Source organism: Chroicocephalus ridibundus, chromosome 2 (assembly GCF_963924245.1).
Source record: "Chroicocephalus ridibundus chromosome 2, bChrRid1.1, whole genome shotgun sequence".
Taxonomy (NCBI): Eukaryota; Metazoa; Chordata; class Aves; order Charadriiformes; family Laridae; genus Chroicocephalus; species Chroicocephalus ridibundus.
The window spans coordinates 22128878-22151436 of NC_086285.1; the positions used below are offsets into that span (position 1 = coordinate 22128878).

The following is a 22559-nucleotide window of genomic DNA, read 5'->3' on the forward strand; positions in this document are numbered from 1 at the left end:
ATAATATTATTTTCCCTTCCTCGCAATGTTTTCTCTGTAGTATCCTTCCTCCTTGTCAGATTCTTCCACCTCTTCCACATTCAAATGGGTTAACCCCTCTCGCACATTCCTTATGTCTCTAGCCTTGTTTTAAAATGTTGAATGTATTGCTTTTTCAGTACTTTCCCTCAAGATTTATTTTGGTGATGCAGGAGAGCAGTTGCTCAAAACACCTTCACTCTGTTCCCCTTATTGTGATATATTACTGTCTATAAACTATTTTTTGTAAAGCTAAAACAGGAAAGAATTGTTTCTTTTTCCTGCAATGTTTTTTTCCAGATAATGTTACTGTTTTGAAGGATGGAAGAGACAATGATTACTTTTTCTTACATTTATAAAATACAACATGCTTTTTTTTTAATTTTTGACATTTCTCTACAGATAAATTCACTGCTGTGCAACTGCGCTCATCATTTTGACTCTGCTTCTCTCATTTCAAAGAGTAATTTGGAACAAATGCTTGTTTGTTCCCCCACAATGACTAATGGATCACCTTTAACTTCTGCAGAGGAGTGTACTTGCATGGTTTTTGCAAGTGTTTCTGAACACTTACAGAAATTTTAGTGCATTAGGGTACAAATATGCTTGCACATATAAACATCGGTTGAAATTATCTTTTATTGTTAAGTATCCATCTGTTTTGTAAGCCATACAAGATGTAAATATTAAGAAGATAAAAGGAAGAAGTATAAAACCATTACTTAATGGGAGGAACGAGCAAGTAAGGAATGGCAAATGATAGACTGAAGTCAAAATTATCTTCGGTTTCAGTTTTCACAGAAAAGTTTTAGATTTATCTGAAAGTTAATAGACAGTTAATACTGTTAGTATTTTGTGTTAATAACACAGGTCATATTGCAAACACAGACCAGAATAGAAGAATATTACAAATATATATATGTCAGAAGTACTGAAACTGAAATGGAATCTAGAAGTTTTAAGTAAACTTTACATAATGGAAGGAATATCTTACTGTCAACAACTAACTCTGAGAACCTGAGGAGAATTTGTGGGAAACAAGAGAACTGGGAGAACAAAGGATATATCTTATGGTTAAGGGAAAAATACAGACTACGCAATTATAGCCAATCAGCTGAAAGTTGACAACTCATAAGAGACTGGAACAAATTGATAACTGTAATCCTGTAAGTAGCTAGAGAATTAGAAAGTGAGAAACCTACATTAGCTGCTTCTGATGAGGAGCAAGTATATTCAGCCAATGTAATGTTGTTTTTTTTTAAAAAGTAGAAATTACTTTATTAAGGCTTTTAACGTACTCTCATAGGACATTCTTTAAGCAAATTAAGGAAATTTGGTGCAGATGGAATTACTGTAAAATGGGTGTACAAATAGGAGTGTGACCTTATTTAAAAGAGGAGCTGTCAATAGCTTTCTATCAAACTAAAAGAAAATCATAATAGGATTCTGCATAGGTATGTTCCAGGGCCTGACATAATTATAGTGCTGACTAACTGTTTGGATAGCGGAATGAAAAATAAAATTTAAAACTATGTGGGTAACACTAAATTGGGAGGAATTACAAGCACTCTGAAGGACATCATTACAATTTAAAATCATTTCAGCATACAAAAACCAGTTTCAAACCAATAACACAAAATTCAAAGACATATGAACCACAGTTAGGAGAGGAAAATCAAATGATCAAATGCAGTAACGTTGAATGAAGAGCAACTTTGCTAAACCAGCAATTAAACAGGAAAAGTTCTGTAGATTATCATGGACTGTTAATATATCATGGACAAGTTAAATATAAGTCAACGACAGGTTACTGTTGAGAAAGAGAGTCCATTTTCCCTATTCTTCTTCCTACCCAGGAGCAATTAAAATTCCCTGCCTTCCAACTGATGTCATAATATCTACGTTGGAAAATGTGTTCATTCATCTTTGGCCTCTCTGTGGAAAGGGTGAGGAAGGCTAGGGATACTTTTGCAACGCCTGTGGTGCTTGTTCCCTTTGCATGAGGCCAGTTCGTACTGGCACTTCGCAAGAGTTATTCAGAGATAAGAGGTTCTGAACAATAAATATAGTAAAAGGGGGTGGAGGAAAACTGCATGGTGCTGGACCATGCACAATTGAGAGGTTATTTTGAATTACAGCCTCCAGGACAGCACCTCAGTTGTCTCCCAGGGTCAGAATCAGTACTTGGCTCTCGCTTCTGTTTCTCAGTATTTGGTTAGTTTTGAAGGTTCATTTATTTTTCATAAACAACATAACGATTCAGTAGGAAAATGTGTAAAAGCTACACCTCCCTTCATTTCAGTTTAAGAAGTCTTAAATATGAGTTTTGTTAACATTAAATATGGGGCTTGGTTTTAAAGCTACCATCAGAAGCTTATTTCTGAAAGTTTTTCTGGCAAATTTTGCAGTATGAGTAACTTGTATCAGCTTTAAATAAGTCTATGTGCAATAAATACACTTCTGACCGAAGGAGAAATCCAATAACTAAAACATCAAAGCCTAAGAGAAGCTGTGGAAACAGAATAGACTGAACTGATGTAATAAATGCCAAAAACATTCTTCTAATGCATATATAAGGAACTGATTAACAATTAATTAAATTTAGCCTCACAATTCTATGGGAGCTCAAATGCCACTTTTCTCATGTGTTTAGCTCACACAATTGTTTCTATTTTCAGGGAAAGAAAACTCTTAAATTGGATCCATTGATGCTATTTAGGCGAATCATAGAAATCAGTATTCCTATTCTGTCTCAAGGTTGCCATGGGCATCATACCCGGGAATTTATTGGCAAGTCCTATGGCACAAATCTCCATGCATTATGACTAGAACATTGATAACGTTACAATTCCCTGATACAGTAATGGGTCTAGAAAAATAGAACTATTCCCTTTGAAAAATGAAACATGAGCAAGGGCCTGGAGTTGTTTTCATGAGTACTTGAAGACACAGTGGGAAAGAAATAAGGAGTTTCCATAACCTGTTCTGACATTTAGACCCCTTGATAGTGTTACACCTCAGGGTTTTTTTTCATCTTATCTTTGTGAATGAAGTGGATCTGTCTTTTTAAATACTTGTATTGTTGGGTGAAACTAATTCAACTCCAACATCGAGATATGAGAGCCATTAGCTTAATGAGACCCGTCGTACTTCTCTTGCTTTCATTAAGTAGCAGCACAATAGCATTAAGTTATTAAACAAGACTTTCAAAAGGGAACATTCTAACAGCAGAAAGCCTTCACAAGGCAAGAGAGGTAAGAAAGATGAAAATAGTTATCACTGCTCAACTGGCATTTGTACTTCAGTTTGACATGGCTCTTTTATCTAATAATAGGTAAAAGAAGGGAAAATTACTGCTCTAAAACATGGGCAAATCAAATCAGGTGTCTAAGAAAGAGCTTGCCAGACACCCTGAGCTAGCAACTTTCCTTCCTTGTTTGTCTCCATAGAGAAAAGCATTTATTTCCCCATTTCCAGAACGGGAAGAAGGCTAGAAAAGCTGCTGCTATAGATTTTTCCCATGAAATCCCCAAATTATTTAATTCTGTAGTAGCTGCGGTTTGTCCTTGAAGTCTTATTGCAAAACATTCACACATCAAATTAGTTTATAGCTGAGATGGCAAATACCCAGGTTTTACAATTGCACAGATCAACAGAACGATACCAAGTTACAGTTTTGCACAAACTAACTTAGGGTGCAGGCATGTGCTAGCAGGCGTACTTCTCTGCCTGTTGGCTGCTGACACCTGGGCTGCCGTACCTTTACCCTTTGAAAATGAATGCATGTTACTTCTTACCTGGTCAGTAAACAGTACCGCCTTGAGAACACTGCTGTCTGCCATGGAGTAATGAAACTGAAAATGGCAGTTCTTGCTGGAGCAGTGACACGTGGAGCTGTTAAGATAAGCGCTTTTGTATGATGCACTGTTGTTACCTTCTAACCACTCAAAATGGCCTGAAAAATAATAATAAAAAAAAAAATAGCAATTTTTCACAAAACAGTTTTTTTTTTTCCTAAGTCTATGAAAATAACGACTCTTTTCCTGGACCCATCCTTGCAACAATGGAATCGGATTGTCAAGCTGATAATGTGACTCATCTAAGTGTTTTCTATTAAAAAGGTAGATACATATCTTCATTTGATGCACAGATAGCCCCATCAAAGTGGCTTACATCAGTTGATAGGGTCTTGAAGTTGTTACTTTGCATGTTAAAAGCTGCAAGTAGTCCCACATTCAGCTCGGCCTCCTCACATTTACAACCGTTCAATATTTAATTGCAAATTTATTTGGAAACTAGGCTTTCTTCCTTATTCCACTATGGTTTCCAGGAAATATGTTTTTTACAGTAATACTTCTGTAGACTCCTCAAAATAAATAAAAAAAAAAAAAAAAAAAAGCTGGGGGTGCAGGAGCCTTCTGCCTTACTGCTCCAGGAGGCAGTAGCATCTCCACCACGTAATCAAGGTCTTTACTTCTCAGCCAGAATTTCTGCACCAAAATATTGGAAGCATATTGTCTTTCCATCTGAAGGAGAAAAGCAATTTCTGCTCTTCTTAACCTACTGCCCTTTATAAAAGCATTCCTACAGAGATCTAAAAGAGTATTCCATCCCCTCAACAGCGTCTTATATTTCTCAGAAAGAAAAAGGCTAAATACTATTTATCAAATATATCAGTTCTTTTTTTCCCCCTCCTAAGTCATTGAATATTTTGCTGCCTTCCGAAGCAGCTATTAAAATAATAAACAAGGACTGATTAAAGGTCTCGAGTCCACTGTTTCTGTGTTCATGTCTCTAAATACAACATATCTCAAATGCAGGTGTTACACAATTTATTTCAAGCTGAAAGGATAAAGTGCCATTTCACAAGGAAAACATTCAATTTTTATAAGGGACCACATTCTTTTCCTTTAGCTGCCAGTTCACTCTTTGCAGTATGGAATATTTTACACTGAAATATGTGGTTGCAATTTCATTGGAATTAGGTTCGTAATTTCATGCCACAGTGACCAACTTTGATATAAGGAAACATTACAGATTTAACCCATCATTCTGTTTTACAGAGATGAACAAATTTGTCTACGCTTCTATGGCTACTGCCTTGTGAAGAAGAGAAATATTGTAGATAGACAGTCTTGTTTCTTTCAATTTTAAAGAAAAATTTTGCCTGTTGTAAGGAAAATCTTGGTGTCCTGTGGAAAGATCAACCTCTGACAGCAATGGAGCCCAACTAGAATCAGAGTTTACAACTTACTGGTGGCCCAATGTCTTCCTAGAGCTGGGGTGGGCTAGTGAACCTGCATGTATCCTACTACACCGAGAACTCAAAGCCTATAAATATTTAGCTGCTTGGCTCCAGCTAAACCGTTTTATGACCTAAATCCTTCTTCTTTATTTCATGGTTTTGTATTTCACAAAGTATACAACTTTGAATCTATGCTACTAGTTTCAGAGTAACAACTGATCCTTCAGTTATAATTCAGCCACACAGTGGGACCCTTTTTTTTCTGGCAAGTTCTCTTCCCCAGCAAAGAACTGTTGAGTCTCTGAACAACTGCCCTGCAACCTTCCCATTCAATCATTATAATGACAGAAGAGGTCAAATCTCAACTGCCATTGTTTCTGCTCTTTGGAGGTGATTTTTCATGAACCCACAAGTTATGGATGGTATCTTGGAAAAATAAAAGAAGTAATAGAACCACATTATCTAATGATTTGGCTGTTTTTTCATGTTTAAACTTGAGGGATTTTTCTTATTCTTTATCTGAAATGTTGAGTTTAAAAGCCACGGTGCTCCCTTTGATTTCTTTTTTACATCTCATAATCTTTGTTTTTACTATGCAGAGAGTTGGTTTCATTAGTTTCTTATTTAAGAAATATTACCCCAGATATGGGAAACTAGATTAATCGAATGTAAGAAGAATGAACTATGGAAACTACATAGCATCCTCTAAATAGCAATAAAGAAAAAAACACCACCAACAAAGTATTTTCTGAACAGTATTGCAGAGGGATATAAAACCTCCATAAGAACTTTTGACACGAGAGAAATTAAGAGGAAAAGTTATACAGAAAGTGCCTACAATACAACACTGGAGAAAAGAAGCAATAAAAGAACAAAGAAAAAAAGTCCACCAAGGACAGAAAGAATTTTATTAAATTTAAGAATACCAAGAAAGGGGGATTATTCAAAGCCTATAAGCAATCCTTTCTTTATAAATATAATTGTCTAGACCTCTGTTTTATAATTTAGTTTCTTACCTCTCTTCTATTTATAGTAGTGAAAGCTTTGATCAAAATCAGAAACTAAAGCTTAGTCAAGCTCTATTTGCATTGCAAGTTTGAGCCCTCAAGCGTGGCATTTTTGCAGTTTGCATACCATTTCTTTAGTTTTTACAATTCTAGTTAATATTCAACCTCTTCATTTATGCGTCAACAAATCTGTGTGAACAGAAATACTGAATGTATTGAGAGGTGAGCAATCATAGTTCAGATTTTTGAATACCTTCCAATGTCAATGATGAATTAAATTCTGCATGTTGTCTTGACACTTATTTCTCACATATTTTTTTTTCCCTTTACAACATGGAAGCACAGGAAAGCCCTTCTACGCAGTTGTTTGTGGTATATATTCAGCCCACTCAGCTACCTGTGCATGTTTATACAATAATGCCCAAGCACCTGTACAACAGACATTTCAAAATGTCCTCTGATTCAATAGACATAGCTTGTGACCTGGTCCTGTAAAAGCCACTTACAGAATTTTAGTATCTTTTCTGTTAGCACAATATTGCCATAAAGGAAATAATCCATACCCATTACTGACCCTTGAGGTATCGTGTTAAGGTATGGCACTGATACAACACCTTTCAGGGAGGTGTTTAAAATAAAATCAAATGAAAATTTTCATTTTTCTTAGATATCCCAGTGGAAATTAAAAGGTGCTGTGGCTGTATTTATTTATTTTTTTTTAAACTAAGAAAATTAATCTGCATTACTAGTCTATATGCTCACTGTTGCATATAAACGTCAACATGTAAAAATTCATCTTAATGGAGTGCATACACTCAAGCACTTCTGTTTGCTATTCCATTATAATTTGACTTATAGTTACTAGAGTGTGTTGAAATGCACGTTAAAATTAGTTTTAAAATCTTCCCAAAATGAATACAATATCTAAACATTTTTTCTGCTGCTGTCAATGAGATGTTCTCCATTTCTGTGGGCTCAGAGTTCAAACAGTAATCTCTACATTATCAGTTCTCCAAAGCTACATCACAAATTATACCATTACAACTAGTGCTGCTTAACCCCTTTGAAGGCAGTCTCAGTAGACGCGCCAAACACTTAGCTGGCAAGGAGATTCCATTTCACGTTGCAATACTTAGACATTATATCCATCAAGCTTTCAAAAACCTTTCCCCATAAACCCATAGACAAGCACTACACCGTGAGTTCAAAAAGCAAGTGCTGCTTTTACTTCTGAAAATTGCAGCTGGATTAATTCTGGTTTTAAGACTGATAAACAATTTTGGACAATAAACGTTTCCTTACAGCTCCCCCAATTAAAGGGTTGAAGTGAATTTCCTGACTTTTTACTCAAACATAGTAGTACTACGCAAGTAAAACTGCCAAGTGTTAAAACCAAAACAAATCATGAAAAACACACACAGGGGCAGTAGGCTTAGATGGATTTAATTTAATTGCACTAAATCATTGAATAGATCTCAGAAATTATTAACTGGAGAATATATCAGTTATTAGGTTATATGGGAATTCTTACATTGAAATGTTTCATGTTTTGCCAGCATGTGTGTTCACAGCACCCTTACTAAATGGTCAAAACAAAAGCCAATTTAAGTACAAAATACATGGAATTACTTTGCACAGTTTTGTTCTGTTTCTATGTTGGGTCACCACCTTGTCCTAAAAAGCACCGTATTCTTCATGACAACCAGTAATTGTGCATTAACTTTCATTTCCCACCTTCAGTGTTGTTCCTCCATTCACTCAGGAAGGAACAGGAGGCAATCTTGAGCCTGGCTTGCAGTCGTGCCTGCATAGTGGGCTCAACTGGCTGATCTGAATACCACTCGCACACACCAAGCTCAAAACTGGACGTCTGCAGTGCTAAAAGACAAAGAAAAACAATCACTTAACTTCTTAAGAAGTCTTTATTTATGAGACTACTTCCCATTAGAAATATATGCTTATTAGACTACTTGACAACATTTCTGCCTCTGGTTACTTCTAAAGCATTGTGTATCACTGAGTGCTGTCTAATATTTCAGGCTGCCATCTTTAATGATACCATTTTAAAAAACCATTCCCTAAAGATGGATGCTTCTTTCAGAGCAATGGAGTGCTATTTATGTTACCCAGTTGTTGCAACCTTCATGAATTCACTTCTGCAGAGAGAGTTGCCAGGAAACATAAAAAAATGACAAGAAATACCTATTTACTTTCCTAGATGATAGTTACAGAAAAATCACTTCTAACTGAGAGCTTAAACTCAGCAGCATCTCCATAATACCTGCAACAGAATGCTTCTTTCTAGAACTAAAAAATTTCTGAATACGTCACCACATGTTTTCAAGAACTCTTTAAAGGGCAAATGATGCATGACTAATCTAGTGACTTTCTAGAATGGAGTGACTGAGTCAGTGGACAAGCGAAGAGCTATGGATGTCATCTACCTGGACTTCTATAAGGTCTTTGATACAGTCCCCCACAACATTATTATCTCTAAATCGGAGAGATATGGGTTTGATGGATGGACTGTGAGATGGATAATAAATTGGCTAGATGACCATGTCCGAAGAGTTACAGTAAATGGCTCAATGTCCATTTGGAAACCAGTAATGAGTGGTATCCCTCAAGGGTCAGTTTTGGGACCAATACTATTAAGTATCTTCATTATGACATAGATAGTGGGATCAAGTGCACCCTCAGCAAGTTTGCAGATGACAACAAGCTGAGTGGTGCAGTTGATATGCTAGAGGGAAAGGATGCCATCCACAGGGACCTTGTCAGGATTGAGGAGTAAACCATAAATCTCATGAAGTTTAGCAAGGCCAAATTCAAGATCTTGCACCTGAATCAGGGCAATCACCACTATCAGTACAGTCTAGGGGGATTAATTTATTGAGAACAGCCCTGCAGACAAGGGCTTGGGGATACTGGTGCATGAAAAATTGGACACGAGCCGGCAACGTGCACTTGCAGCCCCAGAAAGCCAATCACATCCTGGGCTGCATCAAAAGAAGCATGGCCAGCAGGTTGAGGGAGGTGATTCTGCCCCTCTACTCTACTCTGGTGAGACCCTACCTGGAGTACTGCATCCAGCTGTGGGGTCCCTAGCATAAGACAGACATGGACCTGTTGGAGTGAGTCCAGAGGAGGGCCACAAAGATGATCAGGGCGCTGAAACACCTCTCTTTTGAAGAAAGGCTGAGACAGTTGGGGTTGTTCAGCCTGGAGAAGGGAAGGCTCCAGAGAGAACTTACAGTGGCCTTTCAATACTTAAATGGGGCTTATAAGAAAGATGGAGAGACTTTTTACCAAGGTCTGCAGTGACAGGACAAGAGTAAATGGTTTTAAACTGAAAGCAAGTAGATTTATATTGGATATAAGGAAGAAATTTTTTATGATGACGGTGGTGAGACACTGGAACAGGTTGACAAAAGAAGTTATGGATGTCCCATCATCAGAAGCGTTCAAGGTCAAGTTGGACGGGGCTTTGAGCAACCTGATCTAGTGGAAGATGTCCCTGCCTGTCAGTTGGGTTGGACTGGATGATCTTTAAAGGTCCATTCCAACACAAACCATTCTGTGATTCTATGATGCTTGAGATGCCAGATTTTAGGTGCAAAATTTCTGTAATTAATAATGGCTACAGAAAGAAAGCAGGATGGCACTAGTATAATGGAAGTTCCATTTCTTAATATTATTGCAGGGGAAAGGCAATCTTCTGGTTAAGACAGACTTTTAAATAGCGGTCACGGTCACGATATCTCAGTGAAAACATGGAGATTATTAACTGTACAGAGGAAAAAATTTTATGTCGGTATACATAGACATTACTGTCTACTGCACCTCAGAATTACTGTGTTATTCACAGTACTGAGATCTCAGTGAAAAGTCCTGTCCAGCTGATGCTACAAACCTCTAATTTCTTCCTTGTTCCGGCCTTGCATAAACACGTGTGCTTTTTTCAAACCATATGTTGTAAGTGAGAAGAGCTTGTGGAAAACTTATTTCCCATGGAAATAAGTCTAGAAAAGGATGGATTTTGTCAAATTTCAGCACTCAAAAAAAGTTACAAATACACTCAAAATAAATCAAGCTGATTTTTAAACACTTTTTAATTATCAAAACAAAATATTTTGATTCTTTCTGCATTTTTTTTCATTTAGTTGTAAATATTTCTGAGGCTGGTTGTTTTGACAATAATCTCAGTCTCTTGGGACAAAATACCCATTTCCCAGGCCTTAATTCTGCAGCACGTCAGACAACAGTAAGATTAGCATTTTAGATTTTCTGACTCCCATCCCTGTAGCACTTCATCTGAAAGACCTTGCATCTGGTTCTACACCTGTGATGTTAAAGTCAACATGTTTGCATGATGAGAATGAACAAAGGAATTAAGTTTGAGATTTTTCCAGTTGAAGTGTTCATACTGGATTTTTGTCAAAATTTATACTTTATCTATAATGCAGATATAATTACTCCAGTTTTCAAGAAAAAAAAATAGCTTTGCAGAGAAGGTATACCACTTTTGCATTACTAGTGACTTACAGAGGAAAAAACCCTCTCTCTCCCACACAGCATTCCACTTTCATGCCTTGTGGCTATTTGCTTTCAACCCTATGGCAAGATCAGAACAATCTTAATGAAGGTGTTCTTCACATATATAATTTGTTAGGAGTCAAGAGGGAGTTCTGCAGAGCAATCAGATGCTTGGATAAGAATATGATGCCTTTGAACAGAAGGTTCACTACAGGTATAATTAAAGGAGATGTTTATTACATGTTTTAGAGCATAACTTTAAAATTTTTGATTTGACAGCTAAAATATTTTTTTCTGCAGTATGTAGGCAGTTATATAATTATACAGCTATATTATATAAAGCTGTGGTGTTTTTGATTGATAACTGAAACAATTTGACAGCCATTGGGAAAACTACAAACTGTACATCTTTTATTGCTATACTGAAGACAGCATTTTGGTTGGGTTTTTTTGAAGGCGTGAGGTTTACTGTCTAGCAGAACAGGACATAAGACTGAAGGAGGGCAGTTTGGGAGAGAGGGGAGGGGGTAGAATGGAAGGAAAAAAACAAACTTAAAACTTAAGGAAACTATATTTATATTTAGCCATCATGATTTGTATCAAGAAATTCCTGAAAGCACAAATACTTAAGCTATTTTACTCATGACCCTAAAAGTACAGTCATACTAATTAATACAAATACCCACGTCACTTCTTATGTGCATTTACACTGGTATTGAAAATCATGAAGAGTACAATAGAAATAAAAGTTTTAACTACAAGTTTCATGCAATTCAAGTGGTCTTCATTTAAAGTCTTCTTATCCAGACTTTCCATGAGGACTAGAGAAAAAAGTATTTCTAATTCAAGCAACCGTTAATCTGACCTTTTGTTTTAATTATTGGAGAATGTTCAGTAGTAAAATTCCTCTTTCAGGGAGAAAATGAAGGTCCTTTCACCCTGTTTTTAGCTCCTGTGAGCAATTTAGATGTCACCTAACAAAGGTGACTTTTCCCAGAGGGGAAGCACAGGATAAGAACTGGCTCTTATTAAAATATACCTGAGGTATATTAACAGTATGGCAGCTCCATCTGTATGCCATGCTATATTCTTCAACAGCTGCCATGTAAGGTAAGTTTAACGCCTAGATTTATAAATTCTGCTGAGTATACCCTGTTTCTGTTTCAATTTTTTATTTTTTTCTCTCTCCAAGACAGTATTTCATTTTTTCAGTTTTGTTTGCTTTAGAAGCACTTTGTTTATGAAAAAAGCCAATCGATGTGTACAGAGAGATTTATATCCTCCTGTGGGAACAGGTTAAACAATTGTATAGGTTGCTAGAATCTAGCAATGCATTTTTTTTCCATTTTAAATCTGGCCTTTCATCTGCAGAAATCCTCCAAGGAACAGAGAGAAGTTGGGAGAATCACACATCTGTTCTCTCTTCACTCTCAGTTTCAAATTCATTTTTTCAAAGAAAGCACACTGTAAACCTGCCTGCACTCATAGGCAAGTATTCCCAAAGCTATAAATTAACATCCTTGCTCATTTGAGTAGTACTGCTAGAAAACCTCTACAAAATAGAAAAGCAAGGTGGGCTATGGCATGAAAGTATTTCTATAACTTTTGCTTCTATAATTTTCCTTTGCAAGAAAGTTGAAACACGGAGATACTGAACAAAGTTTAGCTACCTGAAACTTCATTTCCCCAATATAGATCCTCTTTGAAATAAATATATATGTCTGCCTGAATCATTACACTAGGAATGGTATCTTGCTCTTACTGTGATCTGCCAACAATTGCTCTGCACTTTAATATTTTAAAAAACATGTGCATCTATTTTCAATAGCTTTTCCTACTGTGAAATCTAGAGAGCTTTATTTTAGATCACAGTACACAAAATAAATCATGTAACCTCGCTTGGTCTGGGTCAAACACTGCATTTCACACCTCAAGCTAAATTTAAAGACCAAGCCCTCAGTGCCTGTGCTACAAGAGGCAGGAAAACAAAGGCAGTGTTTCAACTACTTCAACGAGGAGTGTGCTCACCTGAGGATGTGACATAGGTGCAACAGTGCGATCTTCTTGTGTGACGCAGAGCAGTAAGCAATCTAATTTATGCTAGGGTGGGTACTATTCCTTTCCCATGAAAATAAGTTGGGTTGAAAAGCGAAATGTTTTGCTAAAGAATCCCGACATGCACGGACCGTCTGGCTGCAGAGCTGACCAGCCTGACATTACAGCTCTTGGGTGTAGCAGAGCAGAACAAAATAGCCACACTACACAGCTGAGCATCAGGACCTTCAGGCATTTAAAAATACGCACCAGTGCCTTGGGAATCTCCCTCAAGTTGACTTCTAAAGCTTTTCCTGAGCTGGCTGAACACATCAATTCTTTGGCCAAAACCAGCAGATCTTTTCTGCCCACTGGGCATTAGTGCTCTCCTGGCCGCAGGAAGCTATGTTTATACTGTACAAGATTTCTTAAGGTATTTACTGTCATTCTTTTAACTGTGTTTAGATGTGGTATGACAGATGATGGTTTAGAGGAACGCAAGAAAGCCACATGAAAACAGGTATGGAGTTAAGAAAGCCTTTGGATACCAAAAGGCTTTCTTTTTCTCTTCTAATCCAAGGGAAAGGCAAAGTAAAATGATCTGTCTCCTGAAAAACAGGTATGCTTACCACATGCCAGAGAACATCCTTCACTGAAAGTAATATCATCAATGGCAACAGTTTCACCTTGTCTCTGTGTCTCCGCCATCCACCAAAAGATAACCTGCAGAGATTAACGAGAAATCAACAAGAAATGGCATTCACCAGTGTCACAGGCAAAAGAAAAAAACTTCCAAGATAAGCCAGTCTCGTCCATAGAGTTTCTATTAGAAATATGAGAACTCAAATCACACCCTTAATTTTGAGGATTAAATCCTGGCTTTTTCATATATCTGTGGCTTGTCAGCACAGATTATAGCCTAATCATCTGATTTAAGAGTGAAGTAGCATTTAACAGGAAGGATCTGAAAACCACAATAAAATAATTAAAATATAAGCAAGGATCATGACAGTTAGGAAATACAAAGGATTTTGTATTTTATGAAGCCATTATTCCACTAGAGACAGGAAATGTGAAACTTTTCTGGTTGTTTTCAGAATTTATCAAAGACCTGGAGCAAAGTCAAAGCAACGAACACCATTAGTCAGAAGCCTTTTATCAAGATTTTAGCCAAAACAAACCCTGAGCAGTAGTTGGTCAACTGTTATTCTTCTCTAATGTTACAGCAGGGATTTTTTTTTTTTCCTCCTAACAGTCTTCTACACTCAAGAATTTACTAATCTGCAATCTGCATTTGTAAATGTAGTGACTACCACAGTTTTTCAGGAGTTATGCAGGAGGAGACTGACCAGCCACAGTCCTTGGGAAAACCTGACAAAACCCACACCAATCAAAACAACCCAACAAATCAATCATATGAATAACATTCCTTAAATTACTCCTTAGCCATATCTTGGGATGTTACACCTCCAGGCTTTTGCAGAATCCTAGAAATAGAACCTACCTAGAGTTACATCCTGGCTCTTAATAGGGAACGTACAGTATCAGCTAGATAATACATTTTCAAATATTAGCTTTAGAGTTTGGGGCAATTTCGTGCATAGTTTAAGATACCATCGCAGAAAACCTGTGTTTATCCTATAAATTATCATAAAGAGTACAGCATTCCACCGTACAAGATGACACAACTCAGCCAAGGGCATGACCATTATGTTATGAGTTGGGTTTTTTGTGGGGGTGAGAAGTTTGGGGTTTTGTTTATTTGTTTTTCTTCAGCTGTAGTTGACCCGCACCAGAAGTGCGACAGCCTGTAAAGTCAAATTATCCTGTCATTATACAACCAGAGGGAGGTATTACATTATCTACCATATCACCAGTGAGAAAAACACGTCTAGTTTATTTGTATATATACTTTTTTTTTTTTACATATCAAAGAGAAGGATGGCCAGTAATCACTTTCTCTGGCACTTATTGCACAAAGACCATTGGTATCAGACACACGGACAACTGCATTTTCTAATATAGCATCATTAAGAGCTAACATCACCCTGTGTGATTGTACTTCTTTGATCAGCTGCAACACTATGGAAAGAATGCAGCTTGTTGAAATCCAGAAGTTTTGAAGAAACAGGGTTAATCTTGATATAAGTTTCTGTTTGAAACTCTTTCAATATAATTATTATTATAATTATTTCATTTCATGTTGCTGTCTGCTTGGAAAGAATAACTCTGTCACACTAAATATTAATGGCGTCATATCACATCCAATAATATGTTCATATGACTGATATGTAGTACACCTTGGAAACTCGTTCATTTGATTTGTTTCAGAAAGCAATATTTTGAATTGTTAAATGTTGTTGCAATAACTGGAGCACACAAAGTATTTAACAACTTGTGTTTCCCCAAAACATGAACAGTTTGTTTACTTGGTCAATACAACAAAAAGCATGGATTTAAGAAACTTCCTTAAATGTACATGCTATGAACATCTCTACAAAGAGATCTCTGCTGACTGATGTTGTAGACATTCAACACATCCCGGTATTCTGAATACTCGGGGAAGTTTCTCCAATGATAAAAGAAAATAGCTATTTCTATTTAAAAGTGTTTGACTACAGTAGGGGTGGCAGATGCTCTGAAGTCTGTGAAAGGTTAACTACTGACTGAACTAGGACCAGAGTCAATGCTGCAACTCTGAGCCCATCTCTCTAGAAAAGCGTCAGTTATATTTTTTTATTTCATCGTGCCTTAGCTTCCCCACTTCCATGATGACAGAAAATCATGCTAGATGCCTCCATCTGCTCTCGAGTCTAAAAAAAAATTAGCCAGGCTTTATCTGGCACAGGTACCCATCTGTTGTCCCCTGAGGAGGTCAGGCTGCTAATAACCAAACCGATTCCCATCCACATCTAATTGAAGTTTTCCCTCTCACACAAAGTCTAGAGCTCTTCAGTCCAAATATCTGTAACGAAAATATCTACTTAATGACACTACTTGCTTATAACGGTAATTAACAAGTGCTGCCTAACTATGCAATATCTATGGCCGTCAGACCAAATTAACTTCGCAGCTCCATTAGTGGCAAGGAAAGCTGTAGTGGGAATGTAGGTGGGGGTGTAACACAGGCTGGGCTTCCCCAGGAGTGCAGCCATGGCGACAGATTCCCAGTGCAGCAGTGAAGCCCAAGTAAAACACAGGAATCAAGCATGAAGACAAAAGTGAACCCAAGCCCAGACCCATTTCCCTTAATGAAGTCTGGGAGACAGAAATTTGTTCTCAATAGAACAGGGGGAAAGTAGTTTAGGAGAGCAAACCATGATACAGTTTCTCCAAAACCCAGCCAAAACAGACATACTGAGCTTGTCGTGTGTTGAACAATTAAAGGAGTGGTAAACTCTGTATCTCAGAATTCCCTACAGGTGGAGATTTTTGAAAGCCAAAACCATATCCCCTGTCCCATAAAGATTATAAAGATTTCGTTTGTTTGTTTTAAGCAGGAAGAGATAAAAGTATTAAATAATCAATATCAAAATGAGCAAAGAAAATAAGCAGTGGAGGTTGATTTTAATTGAGATCCACTTTGAGCGTGCTTCCAAAATTAGCAAAAATAGTCAAGCACTCTACTTCAGATAAATTTCTAAACTCCAAAAAAAGATTTTTCCTATCCATTTTTTTATTGAAAATTTCATTGTCACTAAGAAATCTTATAACTAAGAAATCTGAATAAAAGACTAAAATATTAAATGAATATAACAATGTCTTGAGAAAAATGGGATGTCAGTTCATGATAAGGTTAAATATTTTTATTATTTTGCAAGTTTGGAACAGGAAAAAACATATTTCTAGTAGTTCCATTGCAATGGGATTTTTCCATGCTCTTGCAATAAACCAGCATGATTACTAATTATTTGACTGCAGCTTTTTTGTAGTTTGTTTGTGCATGGCTTGAAATATGCCACAGGTAGCCCTGTAGGCTAAAGATCTTGTCATATCAAAAGAGCAAGTGCAAAAGGGCAAGTGAATTGTATTCACTTTTATGACCAGCATCTTGCAAGTAGTCATCGGAGGAAAAATATACAACAAAAGAAGAGTTTTCTCAGCTTCAGTGTCTTGGTTAAGTGAGGTGCCCAGCTATGTTTCTTTAGCTAATTGTAATGATTACTGCAGTAAGTTTGACACATGCCTCTCTAAAGCTGGACTGTGCCCATCAGTTCACTTCATAGAGGCTAAAGGATAACAAGGTTTGCACGCAATAATCTAATTAGGATTTGATCCAGCAATTTAGAGGAAAAAGATGCCACATTATATTAACCATTCCCAGGCTCAGTCAGTTTACTAAACAATGTGAAGGATGACAAATTAAATCCAGAAGTAAACCCTTCCAGAACAATCTCACATTACCATACATACACTCCTATCAGGTAGAGGTAAGTTATTGACAAGTCAGGGTTGAGCAGGCAAGCATTGCTTCAAAAATCCAGACCTTGTTGGATGCTTTAGCAGAACGCAACCTCCGCAAGTCAACTAATTGTGTTACTCATATGGTTTATTGAAATGAGGTTGTGCTCTCATGCCTTCAGTTTTGTGTGCTAACCAACTCTTCACAGTAACTACTGTGGGAGGAAAGGCCTCTGATTTTCTTCCGTGCTCCCCACATTGCCTCTGGTATCATGCATAATAGTGAGTGTACATCATCCACAATATTGTAGCCCTAAGTTACATTTACTGTGCTAATGTTTTGTGTAAATGCACATGTAAAAACATTTAAATAACCTATGAGACTTACATTGTTTTTCAGCAGCTTTGAGCAAAATAAAACCACTGCATGTGTTCTGTGACAAAAGCTCAAAGCTACAATGAATAGTTAAGTACAGCATTTGTCACCTGAAGTATTCCTATAGAACAATATCTCGTAGCATAGAATGGTGTTTTCCACATAAATTAAACCTTGAGTTTATCGGTACAGTTAGATTGAGGCTAAGGGAACACTGTATTGAAGGTTAAGATCCTGAGTGTACCACCTCTGTGGGTAGGTAGATAATTTATGAGGCAACGAGACTGTTTTGTTTAAGACACTGTTTAAGTAAGGTTTGGCATTAGTTTTAACACCACCAAGAGATAAGAACAAGCAATATTTGTTAATGCCAACCATGAACTTCCAAATGGCTTCTCTCTATTTTACCTCATGATAATGCCTTCCATTTACAAAATATTTAGTTTTGACTTATTAAAAACCCCACAATTTATAAATCATTTAACAAGTGCAATTTACAGTCACCTCTATTTACTAACCTCATACTTTTCAGTGCTATTGATTGTGATGGTATTTGATTTCCACTGATTTTGCAGGTCTCCTGAATCTTGCCAGATGTTTGTAATAGTATCTTCAGAATGCTTTTGAAGCCCCACCATCAATGTTCCACTCATTTGACTGATCCAATAATGAAATGTAATCTAAGACAAAAAAGGTCTTATTATTCCAGGAAAATACTATGACAAACAAAGTAATACAACAACTATGCAAAAAATACCTGGCAAATATGTTCTTCATCAGTTGGAAGGAAAACATTGGTCCTTAAAGTTGCAGAAGAGGATCGCATTTCAGAAGACAATGAGAGGAAATAAGCTATTAAAAGCAATAAAAAAGAAATCTTAGAATCTTGGAGAAAAGTTCCATAAAATATAAAACAAGAAAAGGCACATATAAAAGGTATGAAATAATAACTAAAAAGACAACTAGAAGTTTTTCTCCAGAAAAGTCTCATATAACACTTTTAGCCATTGCGTGCCAAGCTTTTGTTCATATTAAATATTGACATAGTATTGCTACACATGCCTGCTGTAATTTCAAGTAGGGTTCCAAAACGTTTCCTGTGCTGATGACTTGAATACTGAACAAGTGCAAGTTGGGAGACAAAGCTAAGACTAACTCAGCACGCTGATCAAAGAGCTTAAACTCCAATTATTTAATAAGATAGCATATTTCATGCCTAAACAACAAACCATTGTGAGGCAAAATACAGATTTATTACAACAGCTCAAGTCTTTAAGGAGCTGATGGAAGATGGGAGAAGATGCTATGGTGTTCCTCTGTTCCACAGATATGGTTTTGTTTTTTGGTTACGCAGAAATTTGCCTTGCTGCAGAGGAGCTTGTGTGTGTGTACACGCTCCCATTTGAAGGATTGCCCTTAGAATCTTCACACTTCCATTAAAGATATCATTACCTTTCCGTTTACAAAAAAAAAAAAAAGTCCAAATGAAAGCTTTGCTTTACTTGAAAGTGTAACAGCTCAACAAGACTCAGTGAAACATGGTTGTTGCTATGCCTTTTAACTGATTGTGTCTCTCCCTGACAATATTGTTTCAGATCTTTTAAAAGATAGAAGGCAACCCTCCTATTTTATGCTATCAAATACTGCTAGTCAAAATTTGGCTCTTCCTCAACACGAAGATTTCAGAGATGTTAAAGGATGCAATGGGAGTCAGCCTTCCCCCTGCCTTCCTTTCCCTTCCCTCTGCCTTCCCAAACTCCAAGCAATATCAGGTAAATTGTTGCCCTCCAACATCAACATGTAAATTAAGGCAGAAAGATGAAGAAAGCAGAAAAAGGCAAGCATGACTGAAAGGAAAAAAAAGTCCTAAAAATGAAGATTTCTACAGAAACCTAATATCAGAGGAAATGTAAAAACATCTAAGTACTTCATTTATAAAACTACCCACTCAGACCTCTCATCCTTGCATGCAACTGGAAAGTCACTGACAGAGGACCATAAGACCAGCTCAGTGCTGGAGCCAGCTAAGGAATCCCCCCCAGAGAAGCATTTTTCAGCCTGCTACCAGAGCAGTGGCCATAGTCCCCCCACCTTTTAGACCCTCCACGACTGCTCAGGCAGCACTTTCAGAGGCTGCCAGCTGCAAGGATATTCTTCCTACCCACAAGAGATGGCTTGGTGCCTCAGCAGAGCCCTAGCCCTGACTCCACTGGTTTTTAACTTCCATAAAATTTTGAACGTTTTTTCTTTTAGTTCACAAAAGACAAATGTATCTAAGACTCATAAAAAAGGTCAGATTTCACTTGCCACAGGAACTTTAAGTCTTACACAGATGGGGCAGAAATGGTAATTTTAAGACATTCTTCGAATGGTGATTTTACATTAAACCTCTGCATAGGTAATAGGTTTCAATTACTAAAACCAGGTTTGTTTGTGGCTTTTTTTTAGTGATTTATCACTGATCTGTTCAACTACATATTCAGCGAAAATAAGAATGAGGAGGAGAGACAGAGCTAAACAAAACCTGTTGCGTTCTGGTAAATGATTACATAAATCTTCAAAGAAGTTACATCTATCAAGTGATCTTTGCTCTTCTGCTAATGTGTGTGCAATTACTTATCCTGATGGCAGGAACTCTTCCCTTTCATACTTTGCATAGAACATACTCTGCACAATTGTCACTGTACAATATAATTTCTGGTCTCTAAGCAGGAACCAACATAAAACTGATTACACAATCTGTTGAGTCACCAGCAGTGGGAAAACTTGAATAGTTGCCATAAGGAGATAAATATTTCCTAGGTGATTAGAACCGGCATTCAGAAAATGAAAGTACAGTTTAGCCATTCTCCAGGTAGAAAACCAAAATAACCGCATACACTTAACTCTCCTTAGCTATACAGTAGACAGATCTGAGTACACAGCCTCTCGGCAAGCTGAATAAGTACAAGTATTCAAGCTTTCTGTTATATGATCAAAATAACTTAGATCAATATAGTGGTGGTGCAACACCCCCCACACTCCTTTTAGGCCACTAGGTGCTCGGTGTGATTTTCCCCCGACCTGTACCACGTAAGAGTACAATGGACCAGAACATTATCCAGGACACATAATGGTCCAACGTAAAAGAAAGAAAAAAGGTGAAGGATAACAGACCAGAACGGTATGGCAACCCCTAAACATACCTGGCTCCCATGACTCTTGCCGTTTGCAAACAATAACAATAATTGATCACTCCTGACAATATATGGATTGTGGCCCAAAGAGGGAGGTGATACCAGAATTTCAAGATCTAACAAGTTCTGGGGTTGTACAACTGGTGGAAAGTACCAGAATATCCCATTGTCCAAGTTGGGCCAGAGAGAAAAAGTACCTGACGAAAGTCACTTATCTCAGGCCCTATAAGTAACAATTCTAGTGAGACCCTTTGAGCTCTTCTGGATCGCAGAGAACTGCAACCATCATCTCGCCTGAGCCGGGATGCCGCTCAGGCAGATACCTTGAGCATTAAAAGGCCAGGGCGAGTCGAATCTGCCTCGAGTCTCCATTATCGTCCACTGAGGAATGCCGATGCACTGTGAGCATTTACTCGAAACTCAAAAAGAGGGAAATTTTAACTATAGGCTAGCCTCTCTTTCACCCACCTGTGTCTCTAATATACACATTAGCTCTTATGAGTGGGGGTGTTCTTATGCTTTAACTGGATCCAAATACTTTCTGTCCACACGTAAGGAATCAAAATGGGCACCCGGAGTCACCAGCTGCGAAGGGACTTTTGGTCCTAACAGTTAAAGACTCAGTGCAAGCCCTCCCTCAAGTGATGTGTGTTTGTATGTTTGTGCTCACATACATGCTATAAGGTATCACAAACCAATACCCAAGTTAATGTGAATCTTGTAATTTTTGAATATGTAAGTAAGTCACTGTTCAATTATTTTCTTAAATCATCTTATAAATCCTTAAACCAGATAATGATTAAGTGCTGCTAAAATTCAACCTCTTGATCTACCTCAAATCATTAATAAATTTGGAATTGCTGCTAAATCATAACTGCGTCAAATATTTCCATCTGCAACATATGGCTACTGCACAATTCAGACCTGGCAGATATGATGGTGACTGAGCACCCAAAACCAGTCAATGGGAACATACAGGGGACCAAACAGTTTGCTTCCTCTCTAAGAAACACTGGAAGCTGATGGTTCTCATCTTTTACTGGCTTTGGGTGTTTTCATAAGTTAGATTTTTCCCCTGCCCACCAGTTCTTTGCAAGTTAAAGGTAACCTTTTTTATTAGATATAGGCAAAAATATCTTTCAAGTCTTTGCTACGTCCTGATGAGGCGCATACTACCAATCAAGTACAAACCCTAGAAACTTCAATTAGAGCAAGACTGTGTTGCCTGGTTAATTAATTTTGATTGTAGCTAAGAGTTTGCTATATTTTTATTCCATAGTATTTGTCTTTTCTCTGCTTCTTGATGAGAAGAGCGATTATTTTAGTGTTTCACAACTTACATACTTGAAATAAAACCTACGTTTATGAAAAGTTTCATAATTGCTCAAATTTTTGTGCTAACTTCAATTTAAATCAACACGTTTTTAAGAAGAGCCTTATTTTCAGAAGCTCAGTACACTGTACTGGTTTTAGCTTTGCTAGGCTTACATTTCTTCATAGTAGTTTGTATGGGGTTATGTTTTGCCTTTGTGCCAAAAATAGTATTGATAACATACTGATGCTTTTTAGTTACTGCTGAGCACTGCTTACATCAGGTCAAGGTCTTGTCTTTTTCTCAACCCATTCCACCAACTGGGCATCGGCCAGTTGCTGGTGTGGAATGCTTTTCGTTTGTACCACTTGTCTGTCTTGGTGTTTATTTTTTTCCTTGGATTTTTTTTCCCCCCTTTTTTCCTTACAGTTTTAAAAAACAATTATTGTTATTT

The 22559-nt window shown here is 37.3% G+C and overlaps 1 protein-coding gene across 1 annotated transcript in view; it reads right to left on the bottom strand.

The window, feature by feature from the left end:
• Positions 1-22559, bottom strand: part of MALRD1 (MAM and LDL receptor class A domain containing 1) — a 263637-nt gene that overhangs the window by 234680 nt on the left and 6398 nt on the right. Inside the window, exons 3-7 of the mRNA XM_063323881.1 lie at positions 18375-18469; positions 18136-18297; positions 13470-13563; positions 8005-8148; positions 3816-3973 (exon numbers count right to left, since the gene is read on the bottom strand). Coding sequence (XP_063179951.1) covers positions 3816-3973; positions 8005-8148; positions 13470-13563; positions 18136-18297; positions 18375-18469 — 653 coding nt within the window. The remainder of the gene's footprint in view (positions 1-3815; positions 3974-8004; positions 8149-13469; positions 13564-18135; positions 18298-18374; positions 18470-22559) is intronic.